Raw genomic sequence first — 19,967 nt, 5'->3', positions numbered from 1 at the left:
ATTTTGCTTTAGGTTTTTCTGTGACTGTGGTGCTGGAACACTGTCTAATCCTTGTACATTAGCTGGTGAGCCTACACATGATACAGATACACTATATGACTCTGCTCCACCTATAGAATCTAATACATTGCAGCACAACTGAATTCCTTCCCTAAAGAAAAAGTCCTGCCATTCTAACATCATAACTTAAAACATTTTTTTTTGGAAGAAGATTTAAAATATTTGCCCATGCTACAGGAAGAGACTGTATTAAAAATGGATACACAAGGTCAGTTGACACTATGAAGCTCAAGCTACCAAAAAGAAAGTGGCAATATATTGACTCAGGATCTCAAAGCTGGGTGTTTTAGCATTACTGTGTAAAGACTTTTGAAGGGACAGAAGTGAAGAAAATAAGCTGCAATTTTGTACAGATACCAACTTCTGAAAAAAGCTGGTGTTTTTACAACTAGCATTGAATGCAGTCCAATTTGCAGTAGTACTCTTCAATAGACAAGCAGCTTTGTTGCTGCCTTTATGGACGTGGGTACCAATTGCTTTTGTAATATGGTAAAAATGTGAGCTAGCACTTCTGCGTTTCTTTTGATTTTTTTTTTTAACATGTATTCAGATTGAGAAATATGATTTTAATGCTTTAATCTCATGTAGTTTGTTTTTAATTTCAAGCAAAATCTTATTGTACTTGAATGTGCCCTGTTTTGTTAGCACACCTAGACTTGCTGTAACTGTACTCATGTCCCAGTATGTACGTTCTTTCTATGAAAGAGAAAACACTAATCTTAAATTATATCCAGCAATGTTTCTGGTATCCTTTAAGAAAAGTTAAGACTATTATTTCCTTCCCTTCCCTGTGCAGCATTCAAAATCACCCCTAGACAAAGTGAGTGTTTTAATGAGACTTCCTAGGAAGGGATGCACTGTAAAACAAAAGTATTCTTGTAACTCAGTTTTGTGAAAGGTAAAAACTACTATGTTTTAAAAGTACACTTTAGAAAGTCTCTTCAAAACAGTCAGTCCTGTATTTGAACTCTGTTCATAGTTTTTTTTTGAACAGTTGTTTAGACAAATTGCTGGAAATTAAAGAAGAATTTCCCGCATTAAGCTGAGACAAGTATATATACAGCCCTATACAGTTTCATAGCTCCCCCCCCACCCCATTTATGTGTATTGGTGACAGTGGGTATAAACAGCCTGAAAGTGTATGCATGTACCATAACATCTAGACTTAATATATTGTGGAGTATTCAATAACCATTATGTAGAAGGTAGGTAAGAATTAAAAGGGTTTAATTTCCTAGAAAGAAAATGGAAAAATGGTCATTTTTAAAAAATAAAGTTTATTAGATCATAATGTTGTCTGAATTTACCACCTTTGTCAAAAGTGAACTCAGAGCTTCCAATGTAGTCTATAATTCCTCAATCAAAGTCAGCAACTTATGGACAGCTTCAGCATCTACAGTCGACCTTTCACTAGCCAGACAAACTTCCCTTAAAATAAATTAAAAAAAAAAAGTTTTAGTTTACATTTTTCACAGTGCATCATCCATCCCTTTACTGTTTTGGTAATCAACTACATGGTAAAATTATATCCAGTTATAATTACCGAAATAATCGCAGTGACTGAGTCATCTTCTCAAATTCTCTTGCTTTTCTATGTCCCTTTTGAATAACCTCCTCTGGAAGATTAGCAAGCCTTGCTGCATTAAAGCCATAGCTTTTAGGACAGGCTCCTTTAATGAATTTGTACAGGAAGGTAATAGTCTCCTGGCTGGGATCTTCACATTCATTTTCTACCATGCATGCCTAAAAAAGAAAAATTACATGCTGGCAATGGAAGTACCCATTCAAAAACATAACTTTTGCATAAACAACTTGTACATACCATGTGTCCTAGGCGCACTGCAACATTTTGAGAATAGTCTTCAACTAATGAATGGTAGTGGGTAGAAAACAATGTACGACACTTTATATTCTCAGCAAGTTCTTTAACAACTGCATTTGCTATTGCTGTCCCATCAAATGTTGCAGTACCTCTTCCTATGAAAATAAAATATACATGAACTATGTATTACACAATCTGCCATATTATATACGAAGAAGGACACGCCTCACAAAGGAATGGAAAAAAATGTACTAAAGATCACTTTAGTATATCCAAAAGCATTCTGTAAACAGGCTCTCTCTAGCTAAGTAGGTCTGCTTGGAGTTCAGGACTACTCGAGTACCACTGCGCTTCAGAAACTTCCTTTTAGTTCTCTTTAAATAGCCTCATTATCCAATAAATATTCTCATTATCCCTGTAAAATTGCCACCTTAGGGCCAACTGTGGGGTCTATGGACAAAGGTGAGTGTATTCATAGTCTTTTTCTTTAAGAGATGTGTCCTTCAGACCATTTTCCAGAAAAATAATTCTTTGTACTAATGTTTTGGAAATTTTAATATCTTACCTAATTCATCCACAAGCACCAGAGAATGTGCTGTTGCATGTGTAAGTATACTGGCAGTTTCACTCAATTCAACAAAAAATGTACTTTCACCTAAAAAAAAAAATCACAAATAGGTGATCATTTTAAGAATCCTATTGTAACAGTAGATTCATCTTTTAGGTTCATATCCTTTGAATCTATTATGAACTACCGTGGTACTAAGAGATTACTTCTAGTATGTTAAAAATTGCATGATGCTTTCAAATGTCTGAAAGCATTCTGCCTTGCGTAACACCGGAAAAAAATAAATAAAACATCCTATTTAAATGTAGATGTGTTTAACACCTAAAATATAGAAATGAACTGTCAAATAACAGAGCCTTAGGTAGGAAAAAAAACTCACCTGACATTATTCTGTCTGAGGCACCAAGTCTAGTAAACACTCTATCGATTGGTGTGAGCCTACACACTTCAGCTGGTACATAACAACCCATCTGGGCCATTACAACTAGTAGGCCAGCCTGTGAATGAGGGAGAAAAAGGTCTTTTATGACTGGTGTTATCGAGAACAGATAGAGATGTCTATGTATATCCAGAAGACAGAGATAATAAGCCCTAATAAATATTAACTAGGAGTAGTCAGGCACTCTAAAAAAAAATCTTCACAAGCGTAAGTAGGAAAAGTGAGGCTTAGGAAGGCATGAGGCTTAGGGCCTAACTGGCTTTATTTGAAACCTCAGCACTTATATGCTAACCTAGTACACTAGTGATTCTCAACCTAAAACTACTGATGCCTAGAACCAATTCCAGACCCAACAATCAGTTTCAGAGGATGAACACACCCCAACTCCCAGGTACTTTTTTGTTGTGCTCTCTAGATGATTTTTGATTTAAAAACGAAAAGGAGGTTGAAAACCACCTTACACTATTGCTCCTCTCTAGTTAGCAAATTTGTACAGAAATAATACAGTGCAGTAGAGTTAGGGGGGTCAGCAAACATTTTCTGTCAAGGGCCCAATGTCTGTTACACATTGTTTTTTTCTACAACCCTTTAAAATCTAAATCATATTTATTAGCTCAGTAGCTAGCTAACCCCTGGCAGAAGGTCAGAAAAATATATTTATTGTCTTCCCTAAAAGCAGTTCCCAACAGTTAACTAGAGGTCATGAATCACTTTCCTGTATGAACAAGTGCAATGGTTCTTGTATAAGGGTTCCTAGAAATAAACCTAATTTAAGAACAAACATAAAACATTTGTATAATTTTCATTCATTATGAATACCTCTGCCTTCACAGGAAATGGATTCAGTCAAAGTCAGAGTTCATAAAAAAACTCATGGCCTGAAACCACCTTCACCTTCTTAATAATATACTTCCCTTAACTCAGGCAAATATTTGACCAATAAGAAGAATACAGGTCTTAGTTTCATGACTCAAGGAGTTTCCCTTTGCTTCCTAATAAGTCAATGACTGAATTCTATCATATGCTCCTTGGGGAACGGTGGCTTAAATATGTACTATATTCACTCTTTAAGTGTTACAAATAATTTGGTGTAACAAAACTTCAAGTTTACCTGTCTCATGAGCGTAGACTTGCCCCCCATATTCGGTCCAGTAACAAGCACACAGTAAGCTTTGCCATTTTCTTCCTCTTCCTCACAGCCTATTAGAATGTCATTTGGAATAAAGTCATCACCAAAAAAAGTCTTCGTAATGCAGGGGTGGCGTGATCCTTTAAGGTCTAGAAAGGGAGGAGTATCTTCTTCTGGCAACAGAATTACTGGACGACACATAGGACCATCACCCCCTCGACTGTAGTTAGCCAGGCACAATAAGACATCTGTTAAAGAGAGGTCAAAAGTGAAGCTTCATCATTTTTGAGCTTTCTTGATAAGCACAAAGGCCCAACTTCTATAAGTCTTCCAGAAATGTTTTTTTAGTGGAGGTGGCATGCTCTACTCGCTCTTTAGACATGGCAGCTTTTTTTCTAAAAGTAAGCACTCTAGTGACATTGTTTTAACTGCACAAAAATAAGTCATCAGCCTAAATGTTTTACATGTCTTATAGCACTTGTACTGAAATGAGAAATAACTTCGAATTTCAAGCCCAAGAAAATATCCCCTCAAAGTAGATTTTAAGTCCTCTAATATCTAGATTAGAGGTATGCCAAAGGAAAGCTAAAAGATACAACAGAGAGATGCTGTAGTGGTCTCTCCTTGATATAATCATGGAGCTAACACTTCTTAGAAGCAGAACATTCTGACAATAGGCACAATCTTAAGAGGAAAATATACTCACCGATTCTGAATACCTGAGCTGAGGGATGATTTTACATTACCTACCAAATTGTTTAAAACTGTATTGGCTTAAGGAATAAATGTGGCACACTCAAAAACCATGATAGATACACACTCAAAAATAGAATAGGATGCCATTTTATTCTGGACAGTTGTGTTCAGACTAACATAGTTTTGTTACAAATTTGGGTAAACTATGGTTGCTGCATTTTCACAACAGAAAAAAACCCAAAACTGTAAAGCAAGCAAAGGCTCCAAATGACTTGGCCATGAAATTTAAAGAAAAAGGAAATTACTTATGAAGCTGAAAAGGTTACCAAATTACAAATACGTAAATCAGGGCTCTTAGAAATCAACTGTAGAAAAGAAAGTGTGACAACTTGGGCTAAAAGAAAAAGGGAAGATTAAAATCTTTTGAAACGTTCATGTAAAGAGATTCACTGAAATACAAAAAAGAATGCAAGGGTGTATATATATATATCTGTATATATATATCAAAAGACTAAAACTGAGTGATAGATCAAGGGATATCTTTAAATGAGTGTGACAAAAAATAGCTTAAAAAACAGCATTTATCGAATACTATAAATTCAATTGAAATTTGATCAAAATATATACCTGTCACTTGAGTTTAGGGATACGAGTCAATAAGGACTTTCCAATGAACATTCCAATCTTAATATACAGTTGGAACACAGGACGTTACTAACCAAAGCTTTAGGAACAAGGCTCTTGAAAACCTTACCCAGCACTGCGATGCACTCCACAGCAGCCTGCCAGTCCTTGTAATTTTTATCAAAGTTATAGAACAGTCGCCGCATGCAGTCCTTTAATGATACATCTCTCCGTTCTTCAGCATTTATCAGATTAGCCAACTTTTTCTCAATTGTTTTGGTCCAGTATCGTTTACAGCCCTTCTTGGTAGATTTCAACTCATATTCTTCTGGCAAATTACGGGTGATGAAATTCTCGGGAATTTCCAACTGGTAACGATTCCTACCAATTCCCCAGTAGACTATGGTCCTACAGCCAATTCGACTACGCTGTTTCTCCAAGTATTCCAGGAGGCTCTGTTCATTTTCTCTTATGTCAGCAAGAGCCTGATCATAATCAGAGTCAAATCCTGCTTTGGGAGTAATCAGTCCAGTCTTTCGAGCCTTTTCATGGTCAAAGGCTGTATCCCATCGGTTTAGTTCTAAAGTCAAATCAGGAAAGCGGCCTTCAGGTTTTTTTGTCTGCAGAGTAAGGACCTGCTTAAGGATTTTAGACTTAAAGTCATCGATGACTTCTTCCATAACCCCTATAATTTTACATAGTACTTTGAATCCTTCCAGAGCAGAAAGAAAATCAATAATCTTTTTTTTGCTGTATGTGGTTTCTTCATACATTATAGCCCTGCTATCTGGGTGGTTCTGGCTCTTCAGGGGAGAGCCAACATTATGAATTTTACTCAGTAGCCTCTCAAGGTCTGGGAGCTTCTTTAGAAGGTCTACAACCTCGGAGATTTTGTCAGGCACAACCATTAGGTCTTCTATGGCATCTAGACGATCACTGATAACATAAGGGTTACAGAGTGGGGCACAAAGCCATTGCTTTAGGAGCCGCTTACCGAAGGGAGTATGGCAAGTATCAATCTTCTCTAACAGGGTCCCTTCAGTAGAACCATTTGTTCCATTCAGAAAAATCTCCAAGTTGTTTAATGTCACAGCATCTAGCACCATTCGTTGATTGGCTTTAGCAAAGACAGCACCAGGTCTTGTAGCACGGACCGTGTCAGAATCCAAGGGAATATATTCTTCAAAATTAGCCATTGATAAAAGCTCCTGATCAATAAGGCATTTTTTGAGGTAGAAGACACAACCACCAAGAGCAGAGAGGGCCAATTCACTCTTCTCTCCCGGTGTCAACCCAACAGAATCAGACTCTGAGGTCATACCTTTAAGCACCTGGGGTAACATCATCCCACTGTCCTCATTTAACTTGTCTGTAAAATATCCTTCTTCAAGGAGAGTTCTCAAAGTTTTGGCTGCATCCCAAAACTGGGAACCTGGTATCAGACCTTCCTGAAGAGAAGAGGATAATGAACCCTTGAGAATCATCTTAGTTTCCACTGAGAGATTTCCTTTCTCAAACAAGACTTGTACTGGAGGATAGTGTGCCACTAAAGTCCTAAACCTGGAACAATGGCGATCATCTGAAAACTGACCTATGAAGAACTTCCCTAGCGAGGTATCAACAAAACATACTCCATACACTCGAGCGTGGCCAGAAGAATCATCTTCTTTTTCTTTGAGGCTAAGAAGGTACTTACTGTAGTTCTCTGAGGGGTCACCTTCCAGCACACTGTAGGTCTGTGTACCCTTGGTAATGACCCTACAGATCTCCCTCCTCACCACTCTATCATACTTAGATATATGTGCCATCTTTCGGCATCGTGCCTCCATCATTTCCGGGGTCTCGGTCTGTTCTACCCGTGCTACTTTATAGCCCTTCTGGACCAGGGAATCTGAATATCGGCCAAATGCAATTTCAGGGAAACCAGAATGGGCCCAGTTGCCTTTCATGAATACCAGCCCTAGTTCACTGACTCCAATAAGAGCATCCATGTGGTACAGCTCATAAAACTTCCCCACCTTATAAAATATGACAAGATCAAAGTTCTGAGACTTAATCTGCCACCACTTCCTCATCCCAGGAGTACAGGAATTAAGGAAATCCTCAGGCACATAGAGTGTGGATGCATCAAAATCAGGGTGATCAGGTCGCCTCCTGTGCGTATCTCTTCTCTTCTCCTCCTTAAGCCACTCTAAAGTTTCATGATACCAGATGGTGGGGCGACTACTGTCATCACATCCTCCACTAATGTGGGCTTGGGATTCAGAATTTTGAGGGGCAGAGAAAGCACTCAAAGTATTCTTGGTTTCTGATGAAATGCCAGTTGCTCGTTTGGTGGCTGAGGGCATTTCCTTCCTTGAACTTTTCCTTTTGAGGGAGCCATTTCCAGTTACCATTCTCTTCCTCTTTGGAGCAACTTTGACAGGGCTGTCCAGGCCTTCACTGTCACTATCCCCTACTCCACTGCTTATTTCATCACTGCTTCCTTCCTCCTTAGCATCTGGCTTAAATTCCACATCAGAGCCACCAATGTCACTCTCAGAGTCTGATATGACCCTTCGTTTTTTTATCTGGCGGCTACTTCGCCTAGATCCTTGCACCTTTGGCCTCACTTCCTCTTCACTCTCAATTTCATTTTCTTCTTCACTCTTATCTGATGCGTAAGTGGCACCTGCCTGGAAGGCAAAGAAGAGTATTTTAAAACAAAGTAAAATTTGGAAAATGACTATTGCTGTGGAATCTCTCCATATGCTTCAACTTCATCTATCAAGAGAAGAACCCACCTCCAGAAATAAACTATTTTCTTTCTCAAGGGATATCAATTTCAGTTTCACCTAACATTAAAACAAGTATCACAATACAGGATTAAGTGATTCTGTCATGAGAGTTCTATCCTATTCAATACTGATGAAGTCCTTAGGATGACCACACACCACAAATACCCATAGGTGATGTCCTCACTAACAGTCATAGCTATGGAAAAAACTTTCAGTCTTCTGTTATCTTTCTTCCAGGGTCACCTCTCCTCTTACATTTGGACATGTTATGAAGTTTACCATTTTATAAATTCTTTAGTATAAAAAAGCAGTAATCAACCTAGTTCTAGTCCTTGCTTTCCACAAACCAGCTGTATCTTCTTGGGCAAGGCACATTCACTTATTATCATGGGCCTCCCTCATACGTAAAGTAGTATGAGGCTAAATGATTTCTGTAGTTACCATCCAGGTCTAAACATCTGAGTAACATTATGATCTCTGGTCTCAACATCAAAAATAAGATTAGAAACTCTTCTTTCATTTCTCTTAAAATACTCATTATATTAACTTACTTATTGCCTATCTCATCTAGAATAGAATAAAACAAAATCAAGCTTAGTTATAGATTAATCTTTTTAAGCACATGGCATTAATTTACTGAATTAGAGCATAATGATGTTTGCTTTAAATATACCAATTATTTGTTCATTTCCTTAACAAGATTTAATTCACTCAAATAGTGACCATTAATATTTGAAACCAAGGTTGTATTTCAAGGTTACTCAACCTCTATTCTTAGCAATCCAAAATACAACAAAAAGTATTAGAGCATAAAACTGGATAATTAATTTCCACATCCTCATACAGAAGCTTATTACCAGACGCCATGACCAATTTTATCACCATGTCCTTACTGTCCCTAGCTCTCTATACTGGTTACCAAAATGGTACTGCCTTTTACAGCATGTGTCTTTCTAGCAGGCTTGAGAACTTAAGTAAAAAGGGGTGTTAGGCTGCTGAGATTCTAAATAATATAACATGACCTATAGTCCAGGAATGTATAGAAGTATGCATGTATGAGTACTAAATAGATATATGGAAAATACCACTCTAATATGCCCCTGACCCTTTTTCATCACTCTCCTAACAGAAGTAACAACCGCCGGTTAGCACTGTCCCACCTCCGTCTCTTCTTCCTCCTCTGGTTCTGAGGGCTCATCACACACTGCCAGTTCAAGCCTCTTAATCTTGTCTTTATTCAAGGCTTCATCTGCACGTTGCATTGCTCTGAGTATTTCAGGCTTTGAACTGTAGAAATGACCTCCTTTCTGGGCTTCCTTTGACTTTGAACCTAAAAAACATATATATATTTATTTATAAATAGGAACTGTTGGCTGGATATTTGGCTCAATGTATAACACTTGCCCTAAGGAACAAGAGTGACAACAATCAAGTATAATTTTTAATCTCCCATTATTTTTGATTGATACAGATAGATCAATAAAGCCTACAAGGAAGGAATTTTCAGGGAAAAACTACCAGTGAAACTGAAATTACCTATTTTACCTCCTTTAAGCTGCCTTAACTGTTGGTCACCCAGGACCACTTAGTCTCTCTTCTATAATGACCTGGGACTGTGACCCTAAACACCTAGGCACACCTCTTCAGGTGAGGCATGAGATATAAAGGGGGTTTGAGACCCTTTTTTAAAAAACATTACTTAAGGAAGGCAAAAACTACACTGTCACTTAAATGAAGCAATGATATTAAAAATAAGTTTGTTCCCGAGGCAGTTAGATAAGATGTTAAAAAAAAAAAAAAAAAATCCTACATTTTGGGACAGTAACCCAGTTCAGACTTGTAATGTTAAATTTTTTCAAAACAGTTGCATCAAAATGTCTTGCTCTGCTTTAAAGTAAAACTTTTCCTTTATCCATTTCATTTCAAAGAGCTATAGTATTAAATGACATTTCCATCCACTGAGCAAAATTTCTATCCACAAGACCAATGATACAGAATTGTTTTAGTTCTTTTCCAAGAGGCATAACTAAGAATGTCTTTTCTCTTCTTCTACCTGAATATACCTGTAGTTGGAAAACTAACCTGAATTTGTCTAACAGATCCAAACATTATATTACACCCTTCTTTCTATATACTAAAACTGATGGGACATCCTAAATTTCCATGGAATTAGCAACGTTCATAAGCTGACTAAAACAAAGCTGCGATTTCTCAATTCTCTAAAGAGCTGCACCAAAACTACAAACAGCAACAATCAAAATCATTAAGAGTAGCTCTGAACTTTTCCCAAAGTACCTGCTGCAGCTGTACTTACCCCCCCACCTATCTGGTGTCATCGTCATTCCCCAAAACCTCTGATGCAAACTACAGCTCTAAGACCATGCCCCCCAATGAAGGCCTACTTTTTTTCATGCACGCCTCTTTGCTGATTTATTCACATACATGTATTGCAACAATCTGGATATTTAAAGGGCAGAGAGCAGTATGCACACGGGTGGTTTTATAAAATAATTACAACATAAATGTAAACTTTTTTGATCTCTTTTTAAAGTCCTTTTTTGCCAAAGCTTTGTTTAGAATCTCAAAATTAGTCCTGGAAAAAGACCTCATTTATCATCTGGTCCAACTCTCTCTCTCATTTTATATATATGCAAACAGAATCAGAAAATAAGATTACACAGCAAATTAGTGGAGAAGACTGAACCAAATTCCCTTATTTTCTTTCCATCCTGCATGTCAGATTTCTGTGTGGACTTAACTCTTCAGTGTGCCATCCCTGCCCTGCAGGATGAGGAGCACTATGACCAAAAGGCATGATTCCCAGAGGTTTCTGGGAAACTGAACATTGTTCTGATTCCAAAACACTGAGTTCAACAATGTCCTAGCCAGGAGTCTGAAGATAGTGGAGAAAAACCTGTACATGCTGGAGTGTTCAGGCACTGCATCCTGCAGTCATACTGTACATGCACTGTACAATCCAAGAGACTGACAGGGTGCACCCAGCCCAAGTGAAGCTATAAATGCAGGACTGCTGATGTCTGTGATAAATAAGGCTGGGCCTGGGAAGAGAAAGTTAAGGTTCCAGAAGTCTGATTTCTGATGTGAAACTCAACGCAGATGTGCTCATAAGGTGAGGATTTTGAAGGCCAGGTAGCATGCATCTCCATCTGTCCTAAAGAATGTCACTGATCTATATACTATGCATCTTGGCTGCATTTTCTTTTGGAACCTTTAAGATGGGAACACTTTAATTTACTCTTTTCATGTCTGAGTTTGGCATTTTGGTCCAAATCACGAGATCCAATCATGAAATCATTTTTCCTTTAATGATATGATATTGCTATAAGTCACTCAGGACGGAAATAAAAATTCCACTCCGCACAACTGGCTTAAGACCAGCTGCATCTTATCCTTTTCCCATGCTAGAAACTTTCACCACATCACTCCTGCAATTTATTCGAGTAAAATATGCTTAATTCCACTGTATGGGAGACACTAACACTCAGACTCATGTGTGCGTGCATGCTCTCTCTCACACAAACATACACAATCTGCAGGGTGAATCTTTTACCTGTATATGGCTTTAATAGCCTTCTGCTAACCCAGCCCCTTGTTGGGCTGTCATCAAAAAACTGTACATGAACTCGGGCAGACTTTCCTTTCTCACGGATGAATGTTCCATCAAAAGGGTGGTTGTAAACCAGGCAAGGCCACCAAGGGTAACCCTCCATCTTGGCCCAAACCAAATCACCTGGTGAGAAGTCACAAGAACTGTTGCCAAAAGGAAATACATAATTTGGTTAATATTTTGTTAAGCTACATTAAAGGCAATTACCTACAAATAAGCAATTTTAAGGAAGGTATCTTTAAGACTCTTTTGAAATTTTCTGGCGTTAATATTCAGGAACAGAATTTCTAGAATTAATGATATTTTAAAAACATATTTTCAAGTTATTTTTAAAAACATAAGCAAATATCACAATGTTTATTAAGACAAACACAAATATAATGGTATTAAGGTTAGAGACTATCTCAGAATTATTCAAGGTTTAAAAACTGTGGCAGAATTCTGATATACTGATAGCAGGAAAAAGACATAAATTCATTGTACTTGTGATCCAAATTATAATGAGTAACACCTGTACTACAAATATGGTATACATCAGGAACAGGATCTGACCCAAAGTATTAATACCAAACATACCGACTGTGTAAATTTGCTACTTATATTCAATATTATCGACTTTGCTCCAATGTATTCCAAATACTCCAAAAGCTACCTATAGCACACTACTACCCCCCCCACCCTAAAAATCTAGCTTTATGGAAAAACTTAAGAGATAAGTGCCTAATGTACCCAAAATAGTTGAGTACATAATGCCTACAGAATCAACAGGAGATTCAATCTTCACAAAAGCTGATTTAGCCCTAAAGGTTTCCTGAGGAAGGGAGAGGAGGGGAAAGGAGAGGGAGAAGGGTAGCAGTGTCCAGTAACAGACTACAAGAGTCCCTCAGTGATAGAGAGGGCACAACAACTGATAAACCCTGCTCAAGTACTATATACCAAGATTTTCTAAGCCCGCTTACAGGTTTTCACTGAATAACTACAAATGTAAAATAAGTACATTACAAACAGAATATTTTAGACATTTTTGAATCATCAATTGAGGCCACCTTATAAAATCAGGCCCAATCATAAAATTAAAGTATTTCTTTCTTCAAAAAATGTGAATATGGAAATCCCTATGCTGGACAGTTAGAAAAGAAACCAGAACAGGAGCATGGCTTCAGCTGGTGCTTATATCAAGGGCCTTTAAGGTACATTCTTCTTTCAACTTAGAAATCTACAGCGACCTGCACAACTTTATAATTATTGCTGTCAAACACAAGGCTCATCTTCAAACAGGGAGCTGTGTCAGCACCATTCAGACTTCTTAAGTGCTTCATCCTTCCTAACATATCCATTAATTAACAGGAGACAAAGACCCTTATCTTTGTGTGGAACTGTCAAGCAGGCTTTCCCTTAACTTAGGCAGGTAGCCACTTAACCACAAAGTCTATCACACACTGGTATCAGAAAACCACAAGCTGGGACTTCCCTGGTGGCGCAGTGGTTTAAGAATCTGCCTGCCAATGCACGGGGCACAGGTTCAAGCCCTGGTCCAGGAAGATCCCACATGCGGCGGAGCAATTAAGCACGTGCACCACAACTACTGAGCCGCGCAACAAGAGAAGCCACCGCAACGAAAAGCCCGTGCACTGCAACGAAAAGTAGCCTCCGCTCTCTGGAACTAGAGAAAGCCCGCGTGCAGCAACAAAGACCCAGCGCAGCAAAAAATAAAGTTATTAAAAATAAATTTAAAAAATAAAATGATAATATATCTCAAATGTTTATTATTTTTGGGATTTTAAAGACAGTTTTAAAAAGGTAGGAGGAAAAGGTGACAGTTCAGAAAAACAAGTGTAAAAGCCTTCATACAACTAAAAATAAGAAATGACTTAAGCTAAATATACAGTGAACAGATCTTTAAGCTTTTGCTTTAAAAATCACATTATTTGGGGCTTCCCTGGTGGCGCAGTGGTTGAGAATCTGCCTGCCAATGCAGGGGACACGGGTTCGAGCCCTGGTCTGGGAAGATCCCACATGCTGCGGAGCAACTAGGCCCGTGAGCCACAATTACTGAGCCTGTGCATCTGGCGCCTGTGCTCCGCAACAAGAGAGGCCGCGATAGTGAGAGGCCCGCGCACCCACAATTACTGAGCCTGCGCATCTGGAGCCTGTGATCCGCAACAAGATAGGCCGCGATAGTGAGAGGCCCGCGCACCGTGATGAAGAGTGGCCCCCACTTGCCGCAACTAGAGAAAGCCCTCGCACAGAAACGAAGACCTAACACAGCCATAAATAAATAAATAAATTTTTTTTTTTTTTAAATCACATTATTTTTGCTCCCTCTTCAGCCCATTACCTTGGTGTCGATTACTAGTTGTGCCCCAAATTTGTAAGCAAAATTTTTGGCTATCTACTTTTTAAAAAAGAATCAGTAGATACCAATGTACTGCTAGAATTTGCTCCTATAAACAATAAAAGATAGACTGGGTATGTCTAACAAAAACTTGTGTATGTAAATACAAGTTTCACAAATGTGAAACATGCTCTCAAGCCAACTTTAGAAATCAAACTATCAGTGTTTGTATCTACCTCTTAAGGTGGACCATTAGAGCAGAATTCCCCTACCCTCAAACAGCTAATGAGAAAAAACAAGTAATCAGAGCAATTAATAACAAAGGCTCCCATCATACCTGCCCATCTACCTGTACCCCTGCCCGCATACCTGGCTTTCTTTCCTTCAGCTTGCATAACTATGGCACCCATCACTTACGCATTAGGTCTACGGTGACCATATAAATTATCATCCAAACTGGCCTCTAAAACTATTTCCTAAATAATAAATTATCATCCAAACTGGCCTCTGAAACTGTTTCCTAAATATTATTAGAAAGGAAGTCTACATAAAAAACTAAAAGAAACCAGGGTTCTTCGGAGAGCAGCTTAAGAAGCAGGGACATTGACCATCGTCATCAGAATGAAAAGATGTTTTCAAAAGTTCTGAAGGCAGGGACTTCCCTGGTGGCGCAGTGGTTAAGAATCCGCCTGCCGATACAGGGGACACGGGTTCGAGCCCTGGTCCGGGAGGATCCCACATGCCATGGAGCAACTAAGCCCATGCACCACATCTACTGAGCCTGCGAGCCACAACTACTGAGCCCGTGCGCCACAACTACTGAAGCCCACCAGCCTAGAGCCCGTGCTCTGCAACAAGAGAAGCCACCGCAATAAGAAGCCCGCGCACCGCAACGAAGAGTAGCCCCTGCTCGCCGCAACTAGAGAAAGCCCGCGTGCAGCAACGAAGACCCAACACAGCCAAAAATAAAAAATAAAGTTCTGGGCTTCCCTGGTGGCGCAGTGGTTGAGAATCTGCCGGCCAATGCAGGGGACACGGGTTCGAGCCCTGGTCTGGGAAGATCCCACGTGCCGCGGAGCAGCTGGGCCCGTGAGCCACAATTACTGAGCCTGCGCGTCTGGAGCCTGTGCTCCGCAACAAGAGAGGCCGCGATAGTGAGAGGCCCGCGCACCGCGATGAGGAATGGCCCCCACTTGCCGCAACTGGAGAAAGCCCTAGCACAGAAACGAAGACCCAACACAGCCATAAATAAATAAACAAATAAAAAATAAAAAATAAAGTTCTGAGGGCAATGTTAAAAAGTCATAAAAGCCAGCTTAAAAGAGGCTCCCATTGACCAAATTATAAGTTCAGCATCTTTTTAAATACCAGTTTTAGTTATATCGATTAAATCAAATTAGGTCTGTGAAACTGAGTCCACAATGATACTTTTTGAAAAGCTTGAATACTTTTCTTACAATATTATATTAGGTGTGATATTATTTGGAAAATATATTACTATAAATAGATTTAATTGTATGAAAATTCTCAGGAAAGGCACCTACAACTAGGGCAGATAGTTACCTTTAACTAAAGGCTCTTAGGGGAAAAAAACCTTGTCAATGTCTGACACACCACTCCTATAAATGAGTACATGGCATACACTTAAAATTTTTTACTGCCCTCATTTCTCATAATCAACAGATAATTATCACTGAAATGAGACTGTGAAAAATAAACTAGCTAAGACTTGCTTAAAAAACCCATATTTAGTTGTCAGAAGCCCTGCTCACAGCTCTTTCAATTATGGTCTTAATAAACTACAGAAGAAATAAAGTATTGAGAAGCAGGCCTAGAGTGCATAAACATACATCCTGTAGCCATTTATTGAAACTGATGTCACCTCGACTCCTTCCTTTCTCTCATCAACACAAGTGGAAAAATACTTTTGCATCACACCTGACTGACAAAGTAACTAAGGGGAAAAAAAAAGAAAAAAACAGGCAAAACACTTTAACACTGGAGCACAAGAGAAAAACTAAATGACAAATGACCATTAAAAGATGCTCAACTTCTTTTAAAGAGTTCAACGACCCTCAGAAAAAGTCCAAATGTCTTTGTAGCCCATCAGCCTGTTGGTGACTGGATCTCTGCATACCTAAGGTTCCTGCCTCCTCTTCATTCTCAATTTGCAGGACCTTCCTCTTCCTGCACCAGCTTCTAAAACTCCCTCACCTCCACAGTAGCCTGGCTAACTTCTTCTTGTGCTCTGGTCTCAGCCTAGAGAGCTGAAAGCCTACCTGGACCCACACATACCCCATTCTCCCCCCAAAGCACACGGAGCTCACCAACTCTGCTCCTGCTCTAGAATTGCCTTTTTGCTTGTCCCGTTCACTGTTATATCCAGGATCTACAATGCCCAATACTGTGCCTGCCAGAGTAGATACGTTAACATTTGTTGAATGAAAGCCAAATCTACGTATAAAAAAATAAAGTAAAATTCAAAAATTAAGAAAAAAAGAAAGCCAAATCTATATACTGAATGGAGAGTTTCTTTAGAAGCCTAGTATCAAATGCCCATCTTTCCTGAATACTTTGGAAGTAGTCCCCATAGTAGGTGGTCAAGTGTAAACAATGTTATGCTTTTACAAGTCTCCTAAATTCAGACCTCAAAAAAACAAAGAGCATATGCTATTCAACACATAAAGCACAACCATACAATAAATACTTCCATCCGTTTAGAATGGATGCAGGAAGAATCAAATTCATGTTTAAGTAAACATTATTAACACATTGTGCATCTCTCACCATGAAAAATAGTCTGTTACAGAGGATGCACATGTAGGGAAGGAAAAATATTTTCCCCTTTACCCTTCTGAGTTCTTGGCTAAGAGCCCCTGTAATAAAATACTAACAAGAAAAAGACAGACAAAAGTTTATTAACATGTATACCTCCCCATAAACGTGGGAGATACTAAGGAAAACTGAGTAACTCCTGGAAATGGCCCGAGTCACCATCTTAAAACATCATCTGCAGCTTTATAAAGACAAAAGAAAGATGGGGTGGCGGGGACAGATAAGGGAGGTTACCAGGAAAAGAACAAAAAACAAGGGTATGGTTGTTATGCAGATTTCAGTCAGTGCCTTCTCCATTTAATAAGTTTCTGGTGATTTAGAGTCACTCTTCTGTTCCTAGTACAGAGAGGGAGACATCCTTACAAATGGAGATCTCCTTTTTAAATGTAAATTTCCCTTACAGAAGAGTAACTTCTATAGCTCTCAGAGCTTCTCCAGTGTCCCCCAGTTTCTGTGTCCCCCGTTTCTCAAAAATTATCAGTTCAAAATAACCTCTATGCCAGAGGCACATTCTGGGGTGGCATATCCTGCTACTCTTCACACAACTACATAAACTGCTTGAGAGGGTCGCTTAAAGGAGAATAACACTGTAATTCCACGTAGACTTTGAAAAATCTGTAGAACACCTAAAACGCAGGACATTGTAAATCAACTACTCAAGTTTCTGATCTTGAATGCGTTCTTTATTTTTCTGTACCACTATTTCTTCATCCTTTCAAATGGCTACCATTACACACTATGCCTAATACAATACCTGGGATACAGTAAATGCGAGCTTTTCAAAATGTCGCCCGCTGCTCCAACAAAGGCCAGCCAAGCCCTGGAACAGCACTGAACTGCCGAGAAGGCGAGGAAGACACCTCTGGGCAGGCTTCCCCATAATCGCGTCCATACGTCCCCGCCCACAGTCAGATCAAGGCCTTTGGAGGCTCACTCTCAATTCCGGAAAAATTACACAGCCCCAAACTCCCCTGAAATCGCCAACAAAAGATGCACTGTATCAGGGAGTTCCCTGGTGGTCTAGTGGTTAGGATTCCTGGCTGTCACTGCTGGGGCCGGGGTTCAATCCCTGGTCGGGGACTGAGATCCCAAAAGCCTGGGGGAGGGGGGGCGGCCAAAAAAAAAAAAAAGGAAAAGATGCACTGTTCCTTAAACTAACATTATTTTCAACTGGCACAATACTTCCAGGTGTCAAAATTAACACTGTTCCTAAACTTTCATCTGTTTGGGGGCATATGCTGTCTACCTACAGGATGAGCCAGCGGGATCCCTGCACTTGCTGCTCCCCCGCCCCTGCAATCCTTACTATCACCAATCAGGCCCCTCCGTCTACGAGTGGACACACCCCTCGCGCTCTGAACTCGTCGTCCACCCCCAACCCCCATACCCAGGACGAGGGCCCGCCCACCCACCCCGCCAGAGGCTTCGAGTCCGAGGCTCTCAGCCAAACATCGAGCGTATTCCTCCAACGACTACTGGACCGGTAATTCACCGTCCCAGCTGTGAAGGAGAAACGTCCCCCGGGAATCCCACTCGCAGCACGCCGCGCCCCACAACCTGCAGGTGGCCTGCGGTCATCCCCCCGGCGGGCATTCCTCCTTCCTGCCACCCCTCCCCCGCCCCGGGCAGGCACCACCCCCTCCCTCGCCCTGGGGGCGCACCCCACGCCGAGCAGGCAAGCTCTTTTCTCTTTCCGCCGCACCCTTAGTGCTCCCGTTTCTCGTTTCTCCTCCCTGCCCCGAGCACCTTCCACTCCTCCTCCCCCACCTGACGGGCCGCGTGTCCTCCTCTACCTCCGAACTAAGCGCGTCCTCCCTTCCCCTCCAACCCTTCGTACACAGCCGATTTCCTCCTACCCTGTTTAAAAGCTACACCCCCAAGGCTCCCTGCGCTCTTTCAAGCCAAATATGCAACCCCACCTCCTCCGAGCCCAGGCGCTGGCCGAGCACCCCAGCCCCCCCACCCCGAGGCGAGCCTCCCTTCCCTGGGCTCCCCCCACTGCACCACCTCCTCCGAGCCCAGGGCCTGGCCGCGCACCCCCCCCAGGCCCCTGAGGCGACCTCCCTGCGCCCCGACACCCCGCTACCTGGCGGGGACCGCAGGGGCTGCCGTCTTCCGCAGCCCTCCGTTGAGGTTCCTCGCCTCGGCCCGCGAAGTGGAGCCCGCCAGGGGCCCCGGCCCAGGCCCTGCCTCGCTCCAGGCCGCATCCCCGCCTGGGGAAGGGGAGGCCCCGGTGGCAGCGGCGGCGGCGCTTTCACTTGAGGCCCCGACCGGGCCTTTGCTGGCATTATTCAGGGCTGGAGACTTGGGGAAGAAGCTGTACAGCGTGCTCTGTCGCGACATGGCCACGGTCGCCGAGGCCCAACCGCTCTGTCGGACTGAGCCACTAGAGGCACAGCAAGTACCGCGCGGGGCCTGCTGGCGGGAAATCGGGGGGGAGGCGCGCTCTGCCGGAGGAACACTGGCCCCATCGGCCAATCGGCAGGCCGTTTGCAGGCGGAGTCCCGGGCGGCGCGCGTCCGGCCCCGCCCCCTCGGGCGCCAGGAGACGTCGGGAGGGGAGGGGCCAGCACGCTGCGCGGGGTCCAGCTTATCCCGCCGCGGCAGGAATGGCCTGAGGCTGGTTAGGACTGGAACACCTCGGCCCGAGCGAAGCTGGGCGCTCCTACGGGGCTGGCCCCCTCGGAAAGGCGTTCCTCTTTTGAAGGGAATCTGGCGGTCGCGGGGGGTGCGATCACGCAGGGGCAGGTGTGTGCCGAGTGCGTGCACCGCGTAGGCATGAGTGGCCGCGGTGCAAGGGGTAAACCGAACGGCCACAGAAAGAAGCCCTGGCGGAGAAACGCCTTCCAGAGCCTGCATGAACAATCCTGCCGTTAGAACGCTTACCCTAAGGAACCGGAAAAGATAAAAAGGATCCAGACTTAAATCGGCAGAAGATCAAGTCTCCTGTTCACGTTGTATTCTCAAAGCGTTGCACATAGTAGGCACTTGATAAATACTTTACAACTGAAAGCTAAGTTTTTGGCCCTGTATGAGTTTATGATTTTAAAAAAAA

General features: G+C 41.6%; 2 protein-coding genes across 5 annotated transcripts in view; one reads left to right on the top strand and one right to left on the bottom strand.

Annotated features, from left to right (window-relative positions):
- Positions 1-1,351, top strand: part of FBXO11 (F-box protein 11) — a 99,216-nt gene extending 97,865 nt beyond the window's left edge. For both annotated transcript variants that reach the window (XM_061168556.1, XM_061168557.1), the window contains one exon: positions 13-1,351. In XM_061168556.1, coding sequence (XP_061024539.1) covers positions 13-142 — 130 coding nt within the window. In that variant the 3' untranslated portion in view covers positions 143-1,351. The remainder of the gene's footprint in view (positions 1-12) is intronic.
- MSH6 (mutS homolog 6) lies at positions 1,323-19,327 on the bottom strand. Of its 3 annotated transcripts, none has more exons than XM_061168553.1 (10): positions 19,000-19,327; positions 11,687-11,886; positions 9,276-9,445; positions 5,469-8,013; positions 4,001-4,266; positions 2,830-2,947; positions 2,448-2,537; positions 1,883-2,037; positions 1,604-1,803; positions 1,323-1,488 (listed from the first exon to the last, which is right to left on the bottom strand). In XM_061168553.1, exons 1-10 carry the CDS (start codon positions 19,254-19,256, stop codon positions 1,407-1,409), a joined length of 4,083 nt encoding a protein of 1,360 aa, XP_061024536.1. In that variant the 5' UTR covers positions 19,257-19,327; the 3' UTR covers positions 1,323-1,406. The 3 variants fall into 3 exon arrangements, with proteins under 3 accessions (XP_061024536.1, XP_061024537.1, XP_061024538.1); XM_061168554.1 differs by having other exon boundaries at positions 19,011-19,296; XM_061168555.1 differs by lacking the exon at positions 1,323-1,488 and having other exon boundaries at positions 1,626-1,790.
- Positions 19,328-19,967: the final 640 nt, after the last annotated feature.

The sequence above is a fragment of the Eubalaena glacialis genome, chromosome 14, assembly GCF_028564815.1.
Source record: "Eubalaena glacialis isolate mEubGla1 chromosome 14, mEubGla1.1.hap2.+ XY, whole genome shotgun sequence".
NCBI lineage: Eukaryota > Metazoa > Chordata > Mammalia > Artiodactyla > Balaenidae > Eubalaena > Eubalaena glacialis.
This window is presented reverse-complemented; position numbering and strand designations above follow the sequence as displayed.